This window comes from Chrysoperla carnea, chromosome 2 (assembly GCF_905475395.1).
Source record: "Chrysoperla carnea chromosome 2, inChrCarn1.1, whole genome shotgun sequence".
NCBI classification, from domain to species: Eukaryota; Metazoa; Arthropoda; class Insecta; order Neuroptera; family Chrysopidae; genus Chrysoperla; species Chrysoperla carnea.
This window is the reverse complement of record NC_058338.1, coordinates 79,694,663-79,717,315: the sequence shown is the minus strand read 5'-3', so window position 1 is coordinate 79,717,315 and position 22,653 is coordinate 79,694,663. Positions and strand designations below refer to the sequence as shown.

The following is a 22,653-nucleotide window of genomic DNA, read 5'->3' as shown; positions in this document are numbered from 1 at the left end:
TTTTCGTAAACATCACTGTTTACTCGTGAGGGCGCCAATTAGGCGGAAATTTTATAATATGTACTATACTTGATTATCAGTTATGTATGTGTCACATGTATGTATGTGTAATGTGATAAAGAAATCAACACTGACTATGCATGGTATTTCAACAATTAACTCAGTCAATTGTTTGTTTTCACTTGTTAATTTTAATATTTTAAAAGAAAAATGTGTTTTTATGATTCGAAATCAGAATATTTAAGTATATTTTTACATAAATTTTAACTTTTTTCAAATTTCATGATTTATTTTTGACTAACGATAATACCCTATTTTTTTAAGCGTTACAAACTTGGGACTAAACTTAATATATCTTAGTATATTTCATATATACATGGTATAAAAATGAAATTCAGTCTGTTATCAAGAATACAACGTTGGTCCAACGTTGTGGAAAATGAAATTTTTCGTGACGTAAAAAATCAAACGATTGTATTGTCATCAACTTTGTCTATACATGGTTTTTCAACATTTAGCTCAGTCAATTGTTTGTTTTTACTTGTTTCTAAATTATTTTTAGTACCTAACTATAGAAATGGGTAAAAATAACAACAGTATACAAAAAAATTATTTTGTTAAACATTTTTCATGAAGTTTTAGCTGAGACGCCGAAAGTTCCAATTAGTTTGTAGACTACTCATACAGCCTGGAAAATAAAAAACAATTTTTCCTCTACTAGGATAAATTTTGGTTACGCTCATGGTAAAATTATACAAAATAACCATATTTTTACCATATCTATTGTTTGATAACATATTTATATTTTTAGTAATTTCTAAATACTAAAACATATAATCTTATCTTATTGTTAATATTAATGTTAGAATCCTTTACTAAATAATTGACCTTAAGATTTAAGTTCATTTAAAAAACAATTACTAACTTTCTTCGAATAAAATCACATTCTTCTTTTTTGTTTGTTGGTGATATCGAAAGCTAAAATTAAACAAAATTTTCAATTTGTGATATTTTGAAAATGTTTCCAGATATCGAAAAATTGTGTTCTTACTTTTCGTTTTATATTGTCAAGCTATAAAATAATTCACCATAAAAATTGAAAATATATATTTTTTTGAATTTGCGTCCCCACTACCGAGCTCATACATCCTTAATTAGTCAAGCACAACGACGGGTTGTTTTTTTGTTTTCAATAATTTATTAAGGTTTTAACTTTAATTTAAATAGTTTAAATTTTAATTTCCACCGAGTAGTTTTGAAGAAATCTATGAAAAAATATCATCTATCTACTATTTTATCATAATACCAATGTTAAATATGTTTACTTTTGAAGTCATTTATTTATTTTTTTAATTACAGTTGTTAATTAATTTTACAATAAATGGATCATTTTATTTGTTTAAAAATTGAGTATCGAAACTTAATTCAAATTTATGTAAAATTTTGGCAATGGGCGGCTTTTTTCACAGCGCCCAGGGCCGGCGCTAAGGTTAAAACCGGCTCTAACTACTTATAATAAAATTTTAGTCGCGAAAATAATTAGTTGCATTCTTGTATATTTTATAAAGGCACTGTTGTTTTTTAATAAATAAAAATTTATTAAAATAAAACGTCTAATTAATAACCAAAAGTAAAAAGAGAATAATTTTTAAGTAAAAAAGAAAGTATTAAATAAGCGTCTCAGTAGGTATAATGTTTTGTTATAAAAAAAACAAAAATTTTTATGTAAATAATTTTTGTTTTAATTTCTATTTTGTATCTAATTCATTATGAATTTGATCTTGATTTAATTATTTCAATGCAATAATCGAATATTCAAAATGAAATTAATAAAAAAATGAACGCATGCGTAAATGCTTATGGTACAGTTAGGTTGGTAGTTCTGTCAAAATGTGTATTCTGTAAAATCGTATTTGTTGGAGTTTATGGGTAATATTTCCCAAGAGTCTTTGGGTAATTTTTAAAAAAATATATTGTTACAATTTTTTTAATTTTAAATTAATTGAATTAGTTTCTATTATTTTCTACAACACTTTTAATTTTTATAAATAAATTTTTATTTTTATGACATTTGAGAATGTAAAGCCATTTTGTTAATGTTGTATTGCTAAAAAAAATTCTTGTTTTTAGTTTGAAAAACCGTAAAAAAGCAAAATATAAAACATGGATTTTAAAACACAAGTATTACTTTCTCCCGAATTTGATGGTACATCAAATGGGGAAACCGATGAACCTATTCTTCAATATTATCAATTTGTACAAGATGAAGAAACACCTTTACTGGAAGCTGAAAATAATGTGGTTTTTATTAAATGTGAAAACTTATTGGGGGTAAATGATGATAAATTAATTGAAGAAATTGATTTAAATATGACCGCAACAGAAAATTTTCAACTTGAAGAACCCTTAATAAATATTTCGAATTTAGAACCAGTTACACTTTTAGATGGATCCACTGCATACTTAGCTATGAATTCAGAAGGTTTAAAATTGTTTTATTTCTTAAGCTAAGAGTTTAGAGTTAAATATAATAACATTTGCTTTAAATTCAGATCAACAAAGAGCTTCGAAATATAAAAGAATTCATTTTTAGATCAATACTCGCAATTAAAATTAAGTAACGGCGATTACGCTCTAGTTCAATTAAAAGTTGTACAATCTTTACCATCTCCGTTAATGAAAGATGATTCTATTTTAAACGAAGAAATATCCGTGGATGAAATTGTAAAAAATAAAAAACGAGCACACCCATGTCTATATGATGGTTGTGGGAAATTATATGCTACTGTGCATCATCTTAAGGTATATAAAAAAAAGCTTTGGCTAGTCAAAATTTATAAACATTATTGATAAAAATTATTATTTAATAGGTGCATGAAAGATCGCATACAGGCGCCAGACCTTATAAATGTGAATATCAAAATTGTAATAAAGCATTTGCGACCACATATTCGTTGAAAACGCATTTTCGAATTCATACTGGTGAAAAACCGTATAAATGTTCTGTATGTGAGAAGCAATTTAAAACATCTGGTGATTTACAGAAACATACTCGAATTCATACAGGTAAAAAAAATCGGTAAGGATATTCGGACACTATTTTGTATTTAACGATTATCTAACTTTAACGCTATCTTTATCGACTTTTCTTAAATTAAGCTAGGTTATGAATCCGTTGCCGAAGCTGCCGAAACGAAAAATTCCCCTGTGATCGCGTTCATTGACTGATTCACGGGTTGGTTATGCCTTTAATAAAATCGAATTAGCACGGGTAATCCTTCATAAATCTGAGCAAACTGATAATTTTCGTGAGACTCAAGCTAAACACATGATATTGTCCGAATAACCTCCTTTCAAAATCGATTTGGTTTGTTAAATCCGTTTTAGAAATTACAAGATTAAAATTTTGTCCCGTAGGCTTGCTTTGAGTATGTTAAATATCCCCCCCCTTCCTCACCTGACAAACCATCGTAATATTCATAACTTTAAGATGTCTTTCTTAATTTGTATGTAATAGAAAATGAATTAAAATTAATAATAAAATTTTTTTTCAAATTTTCAGGAGAAAGGCCATTTACATGCCCATATGAAGGTTGTAACCAGTCGTTTACAACATCAAATATACGTAAAGTACATTTACGGACACACACAGGAGAAAGACCATATAAATGTAATGTTGTCGAATGTGGCAAAACATTTGTATCGGCTACAAATTATAAGAATCATATGCGAATACATAGCGGAGAGAAGCCTTATGTTTGTAAAGAAGTTGTAAGTAACATAATCAATTAATGATACATCTGTGCAGATATTCGTGGTATTCATGGGGCATTTCATAAAGACATTGTATTTGCATTAAAGTTAGCTAACTAGAATTTTTTTCGAAATTGGGGTGATGACGACACACCCATATCAATACTGCTGATTTTGGTAATTTATCATCACGAGCCTTAAATCATGAAGGATCTTTAGATCATACTGTACTTTTCTAAGCTGGCGTTTGGGCAAAATTTATAAAAATATCGTAATTCTTTCAAAATTTCAACGTCCTGTGTCTAGAAAAAGACGCTTTCTCGGCTCTAAGTGTATTGAGATTGTCATTATTTTAACGTTATCTACCATAACGTAATCAAACTGGCAGAAACAGGATTTCAGCGCCAGGTGGCAGAAAGTGAAATTAAATTTAAATGGCTAGGCTAGGCAAGTAGTTAAAGTTATCGATCCAAGTCATTAACCTATTGAACGATGCCGTTTAGTAAAGTGGTAACAGTGGTTAATTGAACAGTTAAGTAAGCCAATTGGCTGCGACATATATATAAGCGCAATACCACCCACTGACTGACTCATCGAGATAGTCTCTGAAAAAACTATTCAAACATGGACTGCATTTTATTATCAAAAAAATTAGGGTCGACAGAAACAAATTAAAACTCATCAAATTGTGAACGAAAGAGGAAATAAGTGAGGGCAAGGGAAGTGAAGACTATAACGCAGTATCCTTGTGTTTTTAAACTTGAAATTTCCTTGCGATGCGGGCAGATAAATGATATTTTTATATAAAATTCATTACTAAATTTTTTTTTCTAAACAGGGTTGTACAAAACGATTTACGGAATATTCATCACTATATAAACATCAAATTGTCCACAAAGTACAAAAACAAAAAGTCTGTAATGTTTGTGGTAAACTCTATCGACAAACATCAACATTAATACAACATATGAAAATATCACACAGTACCTATAATATAAATGAATTAACTGCAAATATGGAAGAAGATAATAATTGTTTGCCAACATCATCTTCATCGGCGAATGCTGCTGATCCATTAGCAGATAATATATTAAACAGTGATGATACAGATGCCATATTAGGTGATGATAATGTTAATGATGGCTGCTTAGAAACATCTAATAATGATGAAGTATTAATCACAGATATGGAAGGGAATCCAGTAATTTTAAGAAAATATTTTAAAGTCTAAATAATGAATTTGTATGTAGTGTAGTCAATGGAGCAGTAAAAATAAGTCAAATATACTGCCCCGCAAAAAAAAATGGTGCACTTAAATTTTCTCGTAATTTCATACAAGTATATCTCAACAAAAAATTATTGGAACTGAATGAAATATTTATCATACGATAGCTTGTTATTTCTAGTTTTTGAATAATATTTTATGGGCAGGGTTGAAACGCTGAGAAAAATTATTAATTAATTCGATTTTAATTTTAAAAGTGTGCACGGGGTGCATAAATATTTAGTATTTATACAAGAAATTGATATATATTTCATTCAGAGCCAATAATTTTGGGTTGATATATACCTGTTTGAAATTTCGAGAAAATTGTCCTAATTTTTTATATTATAAGTACATCCCTAGCACCATTTTTGATAAAAATTGGGGCAGCTTAGCAAAAATGATTAAATATGCTTCAATGACTTCCCTCATATTTTATTATTACCCTTGTGATATTTAATTTTTAAATATTTAAATCAATTAAAAGTTTTTTTAACTTTAATTTAAAGTACGAAAAAATGTATTCAATGTCTTCCTTTGCGAAATTTATTTATTTTATTGTTTTGAAAATAAACACAACAAAACAAAAACTTTGTGGTGTTTTAATGTATTTTTCAATTCTCTAGTGAAATTTTAGGTTGCGATGGTGATTTAAACCAAAGATTGGAAAATTATGTTTTAATTCTGCCATGTTCATGAAAATTCGTAAGTGCTAAGTTAAACCTAAATTTTAGTTTGTTAGCAAATTGTCAAGGTTGTTTAAATATGTATGTAAAAAATGATTTCTCATTTACAGTATCAAATTTTGTCTGATTGTGATGGAAATTGATATCTGAGCTGCCTTTTGTATTTGGAAATCCAGGTCCGGCCTTAGTAGTCTAGACGCCCCTTTCAAAAAGGTGATCTATTTGAAAGGGGAGTCTATCTAAATAATTTATCTATTATTCTTATCTAAATAATTTACTTACCTATATTGTTGTCTGTCAGTCACGTCATGAAATATTTTTAAAACAATAAAAAGTTAAAATCTTATTTTTCTAGCTTTTTTGTCAGCTAACTCTATGATAAGACTGGCAAAGTCTCGGCTTTTCGAAACTTTACTGTGTGTTCGCCACTTTCAGCAGTTCCTGGTATTGTTAACAGAATACGCAGAAATATCCAGATGTTGCGATATAGCTCTTGAAAATTGTGCTTTTTCATAAAGTTTAATATTTTGATTGGGGTTGCCTGACTTTCTTCGAGATAATGTTACAAACCTAAAATTTCATCGCATAACAAATCTCCATCAATATCAGATTTAAAATTGATCGTTGATTTTCCTTGCTGTACAGAAAATGCCGCATGAAGAACCTGATGCCTCGGGTATCCACTCCCTTCGTACTGCCTTAAGGCCGGCAATGTGGAAATTACTTTGGCTTATTATGCGGATACAAATTTAACAGATTGGAAAATAATTAAAAATTCAAAGAGCCGTTATTAATGTTTGAAGTGTCGTTCTTACATAGTTAATATACTGCGAAAAATTGGTGTTTTTTAAATTTCAAACTTTACTATGGAAATAAATATAACCTTTTTAGAAGTTTAATATTGAATAAATGTGCTCTTTTTAATTAGCAGAAATATGAGTTTCGTACTATATGCTAATTAATTATACAAGTGTACGTTAATTATTATACAGGCTGTCCTCTGATAACTACAGACAAAAGAATGTCAGTAATTCTACATCTATGGGATATCCACTAATCTCTATATGCTTAAGAAATCCACTAATCTCTACATGTTTAGGACACCCACTATATACAGGTCACAGGATGACATTTCTAGGTTAGGTTACTGGCTCAAGTGAGCCCCTCTTTTCATGGCAAGTGGTGGACATTTAGAGAAAATAAGACATCGTCTCTTACTCTTCACCATTGTGAAAGCTCCTGCAATAATCGTGACACACTGTCAGGTCTAGACGTTCAGCGTGCCTGCCGCTTAGCCAGTGTTCTGTAATATCCGCAACAATTTTGTTTATAGAGGTCGTTTGAAGCGATATAAGATCTTCGGAATGTCTACGATTGTACTCAGGTCTGAACTATATCTGTCTTCTAGTACCACAAGTGCGTTTGTCCCTCCATCTAAGATTGGTCGTTTTTTAAGATACCTTCATTCAGGAACAGCATTGTCATAGAGACATAAAAATTTTGCAGCAGAATTACTGTTGCAAAATTTAGTTTCATGCTCATTATATATATCATGAGAGGCACATCTTAAAATCTTCATCAATTTTTTTTTGAAAAATTTGAATTATAATTTAAAATTTTTACAAAGATAAATAAGGTGCGACATGAAAATTGATGTAAAACGCATGCTCGAAAAATATTTTCCACAAACATATGTATATATATGTTTATAGACATATTAGAAATATTACAGTCGACTGTCGCCATTCGTTCGATAGGACATTGGCGACGGTCGGCTTGTCCGAAAAGCATCGTATAAAATTATTACTATATATTTATTGGAACAGATAATTATCAATAACACTTTAATTAATACTTGGATAATATAAGCAAAGTTATTGATATAATTGTATTTGTTATTTAAAAAATATAAAAATATTTATAGTTCAAAACTATTATAATTATATCCATAAGAAATTTATTAAGCATGGCTTCATCACGTCAACGTTTCGAAAGGGAATGCGAAGATGGGATAAATAAACAAATCAATATGGAATTGTATGCAAGTTATGTGTATCTATCAATGGTAAATATTTATATTTTATATCGAAAAGTTCGAATCAGGTTAAATTCAATATTTTTATTGATATACAAAAAAAAAAACAAATACTTTGAACATTTGAACCTAGTACTTGGGCGTAAATTTTACTGCGCAGTGTGTTTCAAGATGAATCATACAAATTTTTTTTCTTTTGTAATAATTTCACTCTCACTTTCATTCGACGTTTCGAGTTTTGATGATTAAATTTATTACTGTTGAATCTTTATAAGTTTCTAGATTGATTTTATTTATGGTTTTAAATTTTTTACACCATAAATAGAGAAGACAAGGAGAGAAAATTTGTTGTTGTTGAGACGAAAATATATAATTTATAAAAAAAAATCTCTGCTTATCTACAGGATAAAATTGTCTCTAAAATATAAAAGCTTTTCTAAAATATATCTTTAGTATGCTTCTTTGATTTTAATTTGTTAAATTAAAGAATGTTTTGATCCTACTTAGAAAAAATTCTCACGATTGGGAATTTTTAGCGAATTGCCGAAGGAAATGGAGCTATTGCTTTTGTACTGATGATGGAATATTGGAAAAATTTCTTCGAATATTCATCGATCCTACCTAATAGACGTCAAAAATGACCATCGTTAAAATTTATATATATATATATTAATGTATCTATTCGTTTATGTGTCTGTAAACTCTCTAGCGGTCGCAATTTAAGCCTGATTTGAATAAAATTTGGTATCAAGAATGACTTTGGTATTTGAAAAGTCAAGTTCAAGTTCGTTATCATCAGTTTTAAGCAAAAAAGTACTTTTGTAGTTTTTTTTCTCTAAAAATGCAGTTTTCGATTTTAAGAAAAATGTGTTATTTTTCAATCTCTGAGGCTTAGCTAAGGCAGCTCCTATGCTACGAATTTTTTTTATATTTAAGTTGAAAATCAAACAATATTTAATAAAAAACACTCAAATAGTATTTACTCATATTCATATTTATTTTTACCCGCAGATTCATATAAATGTTTCTATTCACATACATAAATACATATTTCTTTTTACCTACATTAACGACTAAGATTTATAATAAGTTGTTAAATTCACTCACAGATGGCAAGACTATAGTTCACAATACACCTTAATAGTGTTGGTGTTTTGGTACATATTTTCTATAAAATTTCTATTTATCAAAATTTCCATTTTACCAATATAATTTCAAGTGTTGTGTTTCTCTTTGTTTGAGAATCCTAACTTTATTTCCTATGTTTTTTAGGCTTATTACTTTGATAGAGATGATATTGCTTTGCCTGGTTTACATTGGTATTTCAAAAAAGCATCTAACGAAGAACGTGAACATGCAATGAAATTTTTGAAATATCTAAATAAACGTGGTGGTCGAATCGTGCTTACAGATATCAGAGCACCTGAACGACCAGAATGGGGAACAGCTGAGGAAGCGATGAACTCTGCGTTGAGTTTAGAAAAGAAAGTGAATGATGTAAGTTTATATTATTTTAAAATCTCCACACCAAATCTGTTAACGTTGGAAATAAGTCAATAACACATCCCTAAGGGGATAAAAACTACTGTTTTAATTTAATTATTTTTAAATATAGAAATGAAAAATATGAGACGTCGTACCAGGGGGGGGAGTTCCACAAATGGAATCATCTGTGGCACAAGCCAAAATATTATAATAGCTGAAATTAGACGCAGTATAAAAGCTCTTTAAATACTAATCTAACCTAGCGGTCTATTTATTTGCTACGTCTGTGATAATGACTAGTTCATAGACTTTTTCTTCATGTCATAAGCGTAAGTGTAGAGTTAATTTTTTCGCACTGATAGCAAAGTTGGACTAAGATAGAAGATATTTGTTATTCATTTTATCACATTGATAATAAATCATTTTGTCCGAAACAAAAGTGAATCGAGGTTTTAAAATGAAAAGCCCTATTTGTTTCTGTAAAATAAATAAAAAATGCCAACTAAAGAAAAATTATTTCACAAAAAAAGGATGTGTTTGGATTGTAAACGCCATTAAGAAATTCTTTCAAAATTATGCTTAAAAAATAATTTAATTTCTGTGTTTTAATCTCTTTAATTTAATATTACAGAGTCTATTGGATCTGCATCGTGTTGCAACAACACATAACGATGCGAATTTTTGTGACTTTTTAGAAACAGAATTTCTACAAGAACAAGTGGATGCTATCAAAGAAATTGCCGATAATGTTACGCAATTAAAAAGAGTTGGTGAAGGTTTAGGCGTGTTTGTTTTTGATAAAGAATTACAAAAAAAAGAATAGAATTTTAAAAAAGAATTTATCAAAAAAATTGTTGTTATTTCAGAATATAATACAATAAAATTCAATATAAAATATAGTTCCAAATATTGATGTTTTGGGCATATAATATCAAGTTTTGGATACATCGTACTTATTGTATTATATTCCAAATTTGGATAAAAACTCTTCTAATTGTATTATTGTAGTTAAGCAATATATTTCTATAGAAGCTCGTAACATATCTCAATTATAAGTAAATTTTAACAAAAAATGTTTCCTAATTGCTTGCAAAAACAAAACAAACTGTCTATAATTTTTAAATGCATAAAAAAATCGCACATTAAGAGCTTATATTGAAAATCAATTTTTTTATTAGAATGCTTCATTCTTTATCAAATCCTAAACTTTTTAGAAAATGCATGACAAAACTATTTACACATCTTTCTATTTAAAAAAAAAATTTTTTTTTCAAACAAACCTAGTAAATTTTGCACATTCAAAAATATGCTTAGTTAAAAATATATAATCACACTTTAATAAAAGAAAATTTCATTAGAATATTATATTATGAAAAAAAAAAACCGTTATTGGATGTTGTTTAGCATTAAAGCATTCTTATTAATCAGAAAAATATATTAAACTAATAATATAATATATTACATAATATTGGACTTTTGAATGCCATTGCAACGTAGATTTATTGAAAAAAAAAAGGTTTAAAAATAAAATATTCACTTTAAAATGATATTGGGCATACGTTTGAGTGAATATTTTATTATTTAACAGTTGATAATTTAGAAATATTATTAAATGGCAAGATTTTATGAATGTTTTTAATTATAGAGAATGCAAAAAAAATTCACATTCAAAATTTTGATACATTTAATAAAATATAAAACAATTGCAAATAATTTAGATTCATTTTAAAATCGGTTCTATTTTTAGAACTTTTAATATAAAATATTTGATAATCGTCTAACCAGGGTCTATTAAGTATAGATATTTATTATAACGTCCTTTTAAAATCGAAAAAAATTAAAAGAAAAATTTATAAAAAAAAAAAAATAATGAAAAATAATTTATATACGGAGAGAATTACGGTTGTAGGTTAGTGTGTAATAAATTTAAGATAATTTTATATAAATATTTTATACTTTAACTGTTTAATAATTAAAAAAAAAATGGCTCAAAATATTTTTTGATGCTAGTAATTGTGACAAATAATTAAAAAAAAAAAACAATTATTTATTAAAATATAAAAAAACTTTGATTAAAGACTTATTAATAATAAAACATATAATTTATTTTGTTTGTTAATTGTTATATATTTTTTATTAAATGTTTATGCAATTATGGCATATATGTAAAACATGTTGCCTATATAACAAAAATTTTGAATGGGTATTTTTTTTTTAAATTTAATATTAATGAGAAAGAATTAATTATTGCCAAAAAAATGGTTATATTTTTTAAATGTATGTGGATTCCAGATGTAATTGATAACAAAAATCTCGTTGAGAGAAGTAAAAAATAAATAATACTTGTTTTATTCACATAAACATGTTTAACAATTTATTCAATATCTATATATTATATGTACGATCAAATAATGATGAGCGTAATTGGAAAATAAATATATATAATATAGTAGTACAAAATTTTTATTCATTTTTACTCAACTTTCCCGGAAATAGGGTAATATTTGTCGTGTGTATGCATATACGTATGTGTGTGCACGTATGTATGTCTATTTAGTATATTTAGGACACGTTTTGTAACCTAAACAGCCTGACCAAAGAAAAAACTCCGGACCAGTAGATTTTAATGGGAGCCGATGGAAAATGATTGTCTGAGTACACTCAACAAAATCATTTACTCCTATAAAATAGAACAGAAGTACCCTACTTTCGAACACCACATTCTCTTTATTTAACAATTTAAAAGGTATTGGATTTAATATTTTGGACGATTCTACGTATTTTTTTATCCTTGTCATTTTTTATTTTACTTCGTTATTCAAGAAAATAAAAATTATTTTGTGGTTTTGGTCACAAATTTGATTTGAAAACTATATGATTTTATATTTGGGTCAAATGCTTCATTTCCTTAATAAGTGTTGATGGATTTTGAAATTATTAACTGTCGTTGGCAGTGTTGCCAGACTATCTCGAACAAAAAACGGTAGATTCGGTAAAAATACAGTAGACTCTGAAAATTGAGTGTAGTGCCCAACGCAGTAGCTTTCTAATAAAGTAAGCTTAACTAAACCTATTTATTTTGGACCATGCTGTATGTGGTAGAGCCTAGCTAGCAAAGTTTTCTAGAGACACTTTGTTTAATTATAATAATGGGGTTTAACCTCCGTTTTTCTGACATACGCCTTATCACAGAGGCCACTCACATCATTATTTGTTGATCTTTATTTATTAAATTACATTAATTTTTACAATTACATTTATGATGTGGGTGGAATCGGTTACTTCGTTCTTATCCAAGCGACGACAATGTGATCAATTCCACAGACTCCATTAATTATAATTGTTCACACTGCCGCTGGATTCGAGCCCGCAACCTAAGTATAAGTAGTCAAACGGCACAAAAACTGAGAGATTAATAATAAAATCGTAATACATTCTTTAAACGTTTAAGGCGAAAATTTATATATACACTCAATTTTTAGTCAATTTATTTACTTACAATTTCTTCTCCAAAACTTTATTCATCCTAATCTTGAAATATATACCATATACAATAAATGGAATAACTGTTTTCGAGAAATTGGTAAAAAAGTAATATCGGGAGCCTTGGAGTCAATTTCTTATTTTGCAAATACTTCTACATTCGGGGGCTTAAAGTCCAAATATTTTTCTCTACGCCCCGTTTATTAATTGAGCGATTACCAGTTCCACCTTGAATAGTGACTCGGAATAAAAGAGGTCATAGATTCGATTCTCGCTCAGGTGTTCAATTTTTCATTTCTAACAATAATTTCAAGAAAGTTGAATAAATTTAAATTAAATTAACGGAATTTCGTAAATATGAACCTATATGAATTGTTAATAACGGTAAATGTTTTTAACGGCGAATAAATTAACAAATATATACACTGAATTGGATTAATGTACGGCATTATTTATGCTAAATTGTAATAATAATTTGTATTTTATCACATTTGAAATTTTCTTGAAATGAAAACGTTTTTCTCACCTGTTCGTTTTTGCTGATTGTTTTGATACCAATACATCTTCAATGACACTTGTAATTCAGTCTGTCAAAACGTACATACATGGAAAAAAATGATTAAATACAAATGTTGGATTATTATATTAATAACATTAAACACAATCTTAGAAATTTTGGCCTCAACCCATTGGATTGTCACCGAAAATGGTCGTATACAATCTCAAGTAAATAAATTTTAACACGTTTTTAAAAAAAATTGTGGTTATGTTTCATTATTTAGATTGTACAGTTTCAGTAATAAATGAACTATAAACTTAAATAATATCATTGATTTCAGCTCGATTCGCCGTTTCATATGAGAAAACCATACGATATATTAGCTTTTCTAGAGCAAGATATTCGAAGAGATCAAATTGATACATTATATCAAAATTTAGTAAAACGTAAATACTACATTGATGAAAAATGGTCGGGATTAGAAGGGGCCACCGATATTGAAAGTCGTTTATATAGCCAAGATAGCGATTGCTTAAAAGCTGGCAAATTATTAAGTGAAATTGATTTGTACACGAGCATTGCAGTGGATGGAAGTGATCGTGATGGTATTAATTTAGCTGAATACATGAAAGATGAGGTATTATCGGATGCATCACTTGTACCAGATTGCCAGAAATATGTGAAATTAGATTACTCAATGTTCACATTTGAACATCTAACGGCAATGGTGAATCGTGTTAATTTAACAATGTCACCTGAGCATGCTTTAATACAATGGTTGAAACCTGGTTCGACTGTGTCTACTTTTGGACATGCAGTTGCTTTAGGATTGTTTAAGAATCAAACATCTTGGTTACATTATAATTTAGGTTTGTATAAATAGATTTTATAATGGTGAAAGGTGTTGACCATAGACTTTCTATTTTTGATTGCTAACTGAGTCGCGAGTTTGTGAGATTTTAGATTACAAAACGGATTATACAGTGTGTCCCCGGATAGAGGTAATTATACTTGTAATTTTGCATTTTAGGGAAAAAGTCATTCTTTATAAGAAGTTTTTTATGAAAATTATGTAGGAATATTTAAAACTTCTAAATAATGTATAGGGTAGCCAAAAATTTGGTATCACTATTTTTTTTAGGTAAACTATCCTTCCTTTTTAAAAGTTGACAAAATGTTACTAAAAAAAGTTACTCGAAATTAACAATTATGATTCTATACAAAATATCAAGAAGATCTTTCCGACTTTGACAATTCCATTCTTAGTGAATGTTTATCCGAGAAAATAAATTTTCTTTTTAATTTTCTAAACTATTCCACAAAAAAATACACTCTCGGATAGTACATGTTAATTGATTTATTATTTTTTTCTTTCTTATGTTTTTTTTTATAATTAGAGCTTTTGTTCAAATAAAAAATGATGCTATAATTAAAGTACATGAATCTTCTTGATATTTTGTACAGAGTCATAATTTTTAATTGCGAGTAACTTTTCTTAGTAACATTTCGCCAACTTATAAAAAAGAAGGGTAGTTTACCAAAAATAACAATAGTGATACCAAATTTTTGGCTACCCTGTACATTATTATGAAGTTTTAAATATTCCTACATACTTTTCAGCATAAGCAAAATTTCTTATGAAGAATGACTTTTTTTCTTAAAATGCAAAGTAAGAAAATTTACAAGTATAGTTACCTCTATCCAGGGACACACTATATAATAAAAGGGGAATATGTATTAAAAATAATTTTCACAATAGTAAAGAATAGATTCTTACCAAAATAGATGCAAAAAAAAAAATTTTTTTTGGTCCAAATTAATGAAATTTGTTGTATTTCTACTTTCAGGAATAAATCAATATTTATATCAAAGACTTTCATTAAATGTTTTTAAATGAAAAAGCGTAGAACCATGGTAAAGACATTTACTGGATTTTTTTTAGCCGCGGGAAATTTAAAATAAAGTCACGTGACGGACTTAGTCGCTGAAAACGAGCGACTAGCGATTGCATAAGACCGCACCTTGGCCGGCATGGTTCTAATGCCGGTTTTCCACTAAATAGATAGTTGAGTTTTTGTTGAAAAACAAAAACAAAACATAAGTTAATCCAAAACTCTTGTTTCTATCAAGCGCGCTTTATTTTGTTCGAGTTTTGTTTTTGTTTTCGATCCTTTTCCACTGGTTGTCGTGACAAAGTCAAAACACAGTTTTTCTTCAATAACCAACCAACCAACATGTTTACCAAGATGTTTTTCATGTGTTTTTCTATAAAAAACAAGTCATTTATTTACCTACTAATTTAGTATAGAATTCGTATTCAGACTAGCAAGGAGAAAATAGAAAGCATAACACGAATGCATAACACGTTTCCAATAATAGACTCGAGTTTCAAAACTTGTCGAAACTCTTTGATTTGACCGATTTCCAAAACAAAATTCCAACTGTTGCAAAACACGCCAATCTTCAAAAAGTTGCAGTTTGAGTTTTGGTTTTGTTAGTCCGTTTAGTGGAAAACCGGCATAAAATACTCTAGTAACCGAGTAGAAAATAAGGCGAAATCTCTAACTTTTGACCTATAGCACCGTCTTTGATGAGAATTTGACTCCCTTCTAAAGAGTGGAAAAATGTATTTTGAAGATGACAACGGGAATCGATTGAGTAATGAATTCTACGAAAAGAGTGTCATTTAAGTATATTTCGAAAAGTCAACACTTCTCGAGTTCGATTGTAATTCGGAGTATTTAATATCATATAAGTGAATAATATGACGTTTTTTGAAAAAAGTATATCGTACACTTTTTAAAGTACTTTAACCTAGTGGTCTGCACGAAAATTAACGGAGTTATAATGAAAAGAAAGTTGCTCGTATCTTTTGTTATGTTTTAGTTAGCACAAAAGTTTATGAATTTTCCACGGTAACTATAAATAAAGCTTGCCAACTTTCTGTAGTTCTAACGTGTAAATTTAATTTTATTCCAATAAGGTATATGATTTCATAAATCGTAATTTTTAGGGGCAATATATTGGCGTATTCGAGGCGATGCATATCGTGCTGTTGAATGTGGAAGACGTGCTGTTTATTTTGCACCAAGAGAATTTCGTGATGTTGCTTTATTAAATTTGGCAAGTATTTTTCATCAAGCTCGACATCCTGGTGAAGCAGCGATTATATTACATGCCGCAGTTGATCATGCACCACAGCAACCAGTAAATCATTTTGCTCTAGGAAATGTATACGCTATACTATCAGATTACAATAGATCGATAGCATGTTATGATAATTGTTTAAAATTACGTCCAACATTAGGACAAGCTAGTACTAGTAAACATGCAGTGCTATGTCATAAAAAATTAGAAACTGGCTTAGTTGAACTTCATGAAGTTTTACAAGGCATTCTAACTGAGCTTCATGATTATCATACACAAAAGGAGCAATGGCTGAAATTACAAGATAAACTTATAAATGAACAAGCACCACTTGAAGCTAAATTATTAAGTATAGCACCAGAAACGTTTAGTGCAGTTCTAGCAAATCGAGGTCAGACTTGTAGTGAACGTGGTGAAAATTCTAAATTAAGTTGTGAAGTAAATACAGATAGTCAAATGCTAGCAAAAAATTTACAAATGGATATCACATTAAGTTTACAAATTTTATTGCGAAATGTTGAAATTCAAGCACAAAAAATTAGTGAACAAATGGTAAAAAATTCAAAGTTTTTTGGTTCACCATCTTCGTCGCCGAATCTTGCGTTAAAAAGTACACAACCTGTAAATAAAATTGATAAAATCGATGAAAAATTTGTGATGGATGACAAAGAAGGAATTGATGACACGGCAGGTTACACGCATGTTACACCAACGGAACAACCTCGATATCCTTCAACGCTGGTTTTATCATGGGATAATAAGGATGAATTTGATTTATTAAATTGGCCAACGAAAGAATTATGCCAAAAATGGAAAAACATTAATATTAATCGTTTAAAAAAAGCTGAGGTTGTCTTACCACCTGAAAATAAAGGGTTTGAGTAAGTATATTTAGAATTTTTTTAAATTCATGGCCCCTCGAGCAACATAGATACTTAGGACTGAAGGGGTGCTTTGTAAAATTATTAATACTTATTTAAAATTTCGTGAGTGGCTTCCTTTTGTCGAGTCTACCAAACTTCCCCCTACGACTTTTTTTGAAAGCGCTGCGGCAGACCGTGACGTAGCCGTCATATGTGAATTTCTTGCTGCGATGACATCAGACCCATAGTTTAAATATGATGTCTTCATGCTCATTTGAGAACGCAACGCTTTCGAAAAAAGTCGGAAAGAGAAGTTTGATAGACTTGAGAAAAGGAAGCAACTCACGAAATTTAAAGTTTGTCATTAATCATTTTATAAATCATCTTTTCTGTCCCATGGTCTAATAGATAAAATTTTGAATTTTGAATATGTTGTTATTCGATAGTGAATTCATAAATTTAATTTTTTATAATTTTATTTAATCATTAAAAATTTAATATTTAATCATGCAGTAAATTTACATCAAACATTTTTCCAGTATATCATCCTTACTATCAACGCATATCGATTTACCATTAGATGCAGAACATCCGTTACCTTGGTATCCACCAATTTGTGTGATCGACGAAAAATTGGAAAAACAAATTGATATGTCTTATTTTCCACCAGCGCTTATGAAACAAAGTGCTAATACCAATTCGGGATTTGCGGATCCAATACTTAAGAATCACTTAATGCAATATGTTAATAATGGGGTATCTGTCGAAGCAGAAATCGGTCAACGAATTTTAACTGCTATGAAAAAGGTAAAGTTTTAAATTCAAGTCATATTTTTTCTATAACTTAATTTTAGAATATGTGATTTATACGGAAAATATCCGTGAACTTTCGTCCATTGCGTGATAAGTGTGGCGCCGCATTTAATGTAATACATATTTTAAATATTCCAGTATTCATTTAAAAAAATTTCATTCGAATTATTATATCTCGAAATATCTCTGGTAGTTGATTTGGAGCACAGCGTTGTCAAGCTAACCGTAGGTCCATCTATTTTTTATAATTTGAACTATATCTAACCCATCAGCGCCCGCATTAACCGTTTGGTAATCTTTAGTTGCTTGATGAGATATTTGCTTTTGTGTTATGCACATGCGTTAAATATTTTGCGCGTTAAATATTTTTTAACTTTGTAAATCATAACCATTACCAACTTGGTGCGGAAATTTCACGTGATGGACAAAGGATTAAATATGCATGAGACTAATTTAATTTTTGTTGATTTATAGAAAGTTGGCCCACAATGGCTCTTAGCTACTTTATCCAGTTTGTATTGGCGAGTACGATCGAATAAACGCAACGCATTGGATTGCTTAAAAGTTGCGTTAACAAAAACACCATTAGAGTATCGTGATGTAGCGTTAATATCATTAGCATCAATTATGTATGAATTAGGTTTTGTCGAAGAAGCTTCACGCATAGCTGATGAAGCATATATAATAAATAAAATTGAACCAGCTACAAATTTCCTTATAGCCTTGTTACATGAAAATAGTTTTGGAGCAATGTATCATATAAAACACTCATTAAAAGTTGATCCTGGATATCGGAATGGTGACGCTGAATTACTTTTAAAAGCTATGGCGTGTAATTATAAATTGTCGAATTTAGAGGAATCTACTTCAGCTGTACAAAATAAAGATCAAATCTGCTCCTCGGATAAAGAACGTAGTGTTTCCAGTGAAGGTGTTGTATGCTCGGCAAACGGTGAACAATGTAAAACTGCATCGATACAATGCTATCGTGCGGAACGTTTTGCTGAAGATGATAGTCTGATGTCATTTGAACCAGTACCAATTTCTAATTTACTTGAAAAAAATGAGAATTGTAATCATAATGATCCCAAAAAAGGAATTCGATCATTATATTCGTCGTTGGTTAGAGCGTACACAAAGAATGATGAAATAGTAGAAGGGTCGGGTAATGTTGAACCGGATCAATCACAGTTAGAAACTATGGATGAAGTTTATAAAAAAGCGATACATATGAAAATGGCGTTAGATGAACGTCATGAGAAATCATCTGGTAGCAACTCAGTTAACGATTTTTATGGTGAGTGTCAAATTAAAAATTTCAAAATTATTTATTAAACTTAGTGCTTAAAATAACTTTCTAACTCAAATTACTTCTGTACCTCCAAAAACATTGTCAAAAAATAAATCAAGTTGCCTATTAATTGATTAATTGAGTCAACTTTTATATAAACCGTTTTATTTAATTAACAATTTATTGTTTATTAACAAAGAGAAACATTTTCGCAACTAACTCATGGTATTACGGTTTGTAATAAAAATTTTCTCGAACGAATGTAATAAAAAAAAATCCTGCATTCTTTCATTTAGTTTCACTGACAGATGAACCATCACCAAAAGTATTACTCCATGTATACGACAAATCGGGAACATATCAGTTATCACCAGCTGCATGCAAGGAAATACGTGATGCTGATTGGATAAGTTTTACGTCAATGTGGTGGCATTCAGTAGCAGCTAGAAATATTGAGTAAATTTATAAAATTTGACAAATCTGGCAGGTGGTATTAATTTCTGATTCAAAAATTATATTTTCAGTATTGGGCCCTTATTGAAACCATTACCAAATAAAGTGACGGAACCATTAGTTCCATTTTGTGATAAAACTTCGCCAACTGTTCCACAAGTTGCTGAACATATTCCAATCATACCTAGGAATAAATTTATGCATGCACCAGAACCAAGATTATCTGATTGGTTAGCTTTAATGACTGGTGATGGAAAATCCTCCATCAGAGATTTAGGAACTCGAATAGCAATTGCTTTAAGAGAGGTGCATATTTTTTTTAAATATTAATGAAAATTGAAAAACTTTTTAATTTATATTCTTCATTTCCAGAATACGACGTCATGGATGTTGGCTACTGCAGCAGCAATTTATTGGCGAGTTTTAGGTAATACAGCTCAAGCTATCACTTGTTTAAAACATGCATTACATGTGGCCCCAGATAACGACAAAGACATACCAATGATCAATTTGGCGAATGTCCTACAACGAATTGGGTTTTTGAGTGATGCTTTAGAGGTAGCAAAAATGGCGTTGGAAATTCATCCAGATTATGTCGTTAATCAATTTACAATTGGAAATATTCATACGGCATTGGTTTGTAATTTTAGAAAGTATATTAAAATTTTTCCCGCATGAAATTTAATTTTGTAACCGTGCGGTTATTTAGTTCTTTACAAATCTGCATTGTTCATTTGTAAAAATTATTGTCTTTACAAATGAACAATTTTTAGAACAGAATCAAGTTTTTAACTGATAGAAATGTTTTATATTTGTATATTAAAAATTCGATATCTAAGGTTCTTTCGGTAGTGAAAAATAAATTATGAAATTTGATAAAAATTAAAATTTATATAGAAATATACTTAAATATTCTGATTTAGGGTCATAACATCACATTTTGTTTGATTATATTAAAATTAAAAGTCGTAATTTTTAATCTGTATATCACATGACCCAAAACACGAGCCGCCATGATGTGACATCATATAGGCAAAAATAATATGCATTAATTACAAATTTGTTGATGGTTTTCATAGTAATTGTAGTTTATGTTACCATCAAGTTTATTTATACATATAATAATTACATACACGACTGTTGTTTTTACCAATATTAGGAAAATTAACATTTTGAAGTAGTTTTTCAAACATAGTAGAATACCCTATTGTTTCTAAGCCGTTTCCGTTTTCCTGCCAAGACAACTTTAAATCTTGCAATTTCTCATATTTTAATGTGTTTTATTTATTTATAGGGTGATTTTGAAAAAGCCATATCATTTTATCGAACATCGTTAACGTTGGATCCAAATTTTGATGCAGCAAGAAATCGATTACAAGCTATTTTATGTACATTATTATTCGATGAATCCGGTTCATTAAAAGATGCTGCCGATATTTATAGAGAAAATTAAACATAAATTGTTTATTTTAAAGGCTGATTTAATTATTTAATTTTAGAAAATTATAATACAATAATCCCTGTGAATGATGTGATTTGTTCGATGGTCAAAGTAGATTGGTGATATCGAATTGAGTTAACATGGAAAACATGATTTATATTCTAAATGTTTCATTAAAAAATAAAACAAATTTTAAAAGGGAAAGCGGGACTGCCTATATTATATAAATTACGAAAGTCGTGCTGTTATTGCATATGATAAAAGGGTTTATGAAAAATTGTAAAGATGGGACATCTATAATGCCAAAATAAAATGGGATAATATTTTAAATTTTATTAATTATTTCAAATGACTTGTTTGAGATATAAAAATTTATTCTCAACATTTTTTGTTACTTTTGTGAATTCCAGTATAATTTTGTATCCGAATCACAATTTGATTTTAATTTTTTTATCACTTTCATCAACATTAACATTCATTTTTTAATTCGCACAAATTTTTGCAATCTTTTATGCTTAACGTAGTTCCAGCATGGTATTTGCAGTTTCTATGTTAAAGCAATGGTACAATTTTTTTTTCGACAGAATTTAACGAAAAATTAAATTTAAGAATTTAATAATGCTTACTATTAATTCCCAAAGTTTCAGAAATTTTGACCGTTTAAAATGGGAAATAATTATGCCAACGTCCCAATTTCGATCAATTTACGTCAAAATTAATATCTCGGAAGTGAAAATTAATTTCTAAATTTTTTTTTTAGATTTTTATTGTATAAACATTTTTTTCTACTTTTTCTTCAATATATAATAATATCATAAAAAATAGTTGGAGAGACCGGACATTTTACATGCTTTAAATGGGACATGACCCTCAAAATCGCGAACTTTGTCTTTAAATATCTCGCGATCTAAACGGTCAAAAATTATGAAATTTTAGGAATTCATAAATAAAGCTATTATAAACCCGAGAAAAAAAATTCGGCCAAATCTGCCGAAAAGTGATTTCATGCTGGTACTACCTTAATGTGTATAAACCCTGATTTTTTCAATAATGTTAAGGTAGTATAGCGGTATCATTGGTCATAGTTAACTACTATTCAAAAAATAATTGTTCAAAAGATCATAGTCCCGTTAGTTAAGAAAAAATCAGGTCTTTTACCTTACCGCTTGACAGATATAATTAATTAAAATTATGCAAAATACACGGGCTCTTATGATTGCCTGTTCAATTTTACACAGTTAATAATGGGCATAGTTAATTTATAGTAAAAAACATGACGTATTTATTAGCACTAAAAATTTATTTTCTGTTGAATTTTAACATGATTTACCGTACATTTTTTTAAATTTTTATTTGGCTTTGTGTTTCTGTCAACAGCCATATTTAGGGAGATATACTGGGTGGGCAATTTTAATCTATACACCTAAATATCTCGTTTTG

At 29.0% G+C, this 22,653-nt stretch overlaps 3 protein-coding genes across 4 annotated transcripts; all 3 read left to right on the top strand.

The window, feature by feature from the left end:
* Nucleotides 1-1,869: 1,869 nt before the first annotated feature.
* LOC123293180 (zinc finger protein 76-like) lies at nt 1,870-5,145 on the top strand. Of its 2 annotated transcripts, none has more exons than XM_044873914.1 (6): nt 1,870-1,929; nt 2,131-2,482; nt 2,594-2,802; nt 2,871-3,066; nt 3,563-3,771; nt 4,592-5,145. In XM_044873914.1, the coding sequence occupies exons 2-6, from the start codon at nt 2,164-2,166 to the stop codon at nt 4,982-4,984; spliced, it is 1,326 nt and encodes a 441-aa protein (XP_044729849.1). In that variant the 5' UTR covers nt 1,870-1,929; nt 2,131-2,163; the 3' UTR covers nt 4,985-5,145. The 2 variants fall into 2 exon arrangements, with proteins under 2 accessions (XP_044729849.1, XP_044729848.1); XM_044873913.1 differs by having other exon boundaries at nt 1,893-1,953.
* Nucleotides 5,146-7,446: 2,301 nt separating this feature from the next.
* Nucleotides 7,447-10,063, top strand: LOC123291938 (soma ferritin). The gene is made up of 3 exons (XM_044872405.1): nt 7,447-7,768; nt 9,011-9,235; nt 9,855-10,063. Exons 1-3 carry the CDS (start codon nt 7,670-7,672, stop codon nt 10,044-10,046), a joined length of 516 nt encoding a protein of 171 aa, XP_044728340.1. The 5' UTR covers nt 7,447-7,669; the 3' UTR covers nt 10,047-10,063.
* Nucleotides 10,064-13,301: 3,238 nt separating this feature from the next.
* On the top strand, nt 13,302-21,510 carry LOC123293485 (tetratricopeptide repeat protein 17). The gene is made up of 9 exons (XM_044874331.1): nt 13,302-13,432; nt 13,546-14,074; nt 16,219-17,233; nt 17,755-18,022; nt 18,503-19,325; nt 19,616-19,775; nt 19,844-20,078; nt 20,145-20,408; nt 21,067-21,510. Exons 1-9 carry the CDS (start codon nt 13,322-13,324, stop codon nt 21,223-21,225), a joined length of 3,564 nt encoding a protein of 1,187 aa, XP_044730266.1. The 5' UTR covers nt 13,302-13,321; the 3' UTR covers nt 21,226-21,510.
* Nucleotides 21,511-22,653: the final 1,143 nt, after the last annotated feature.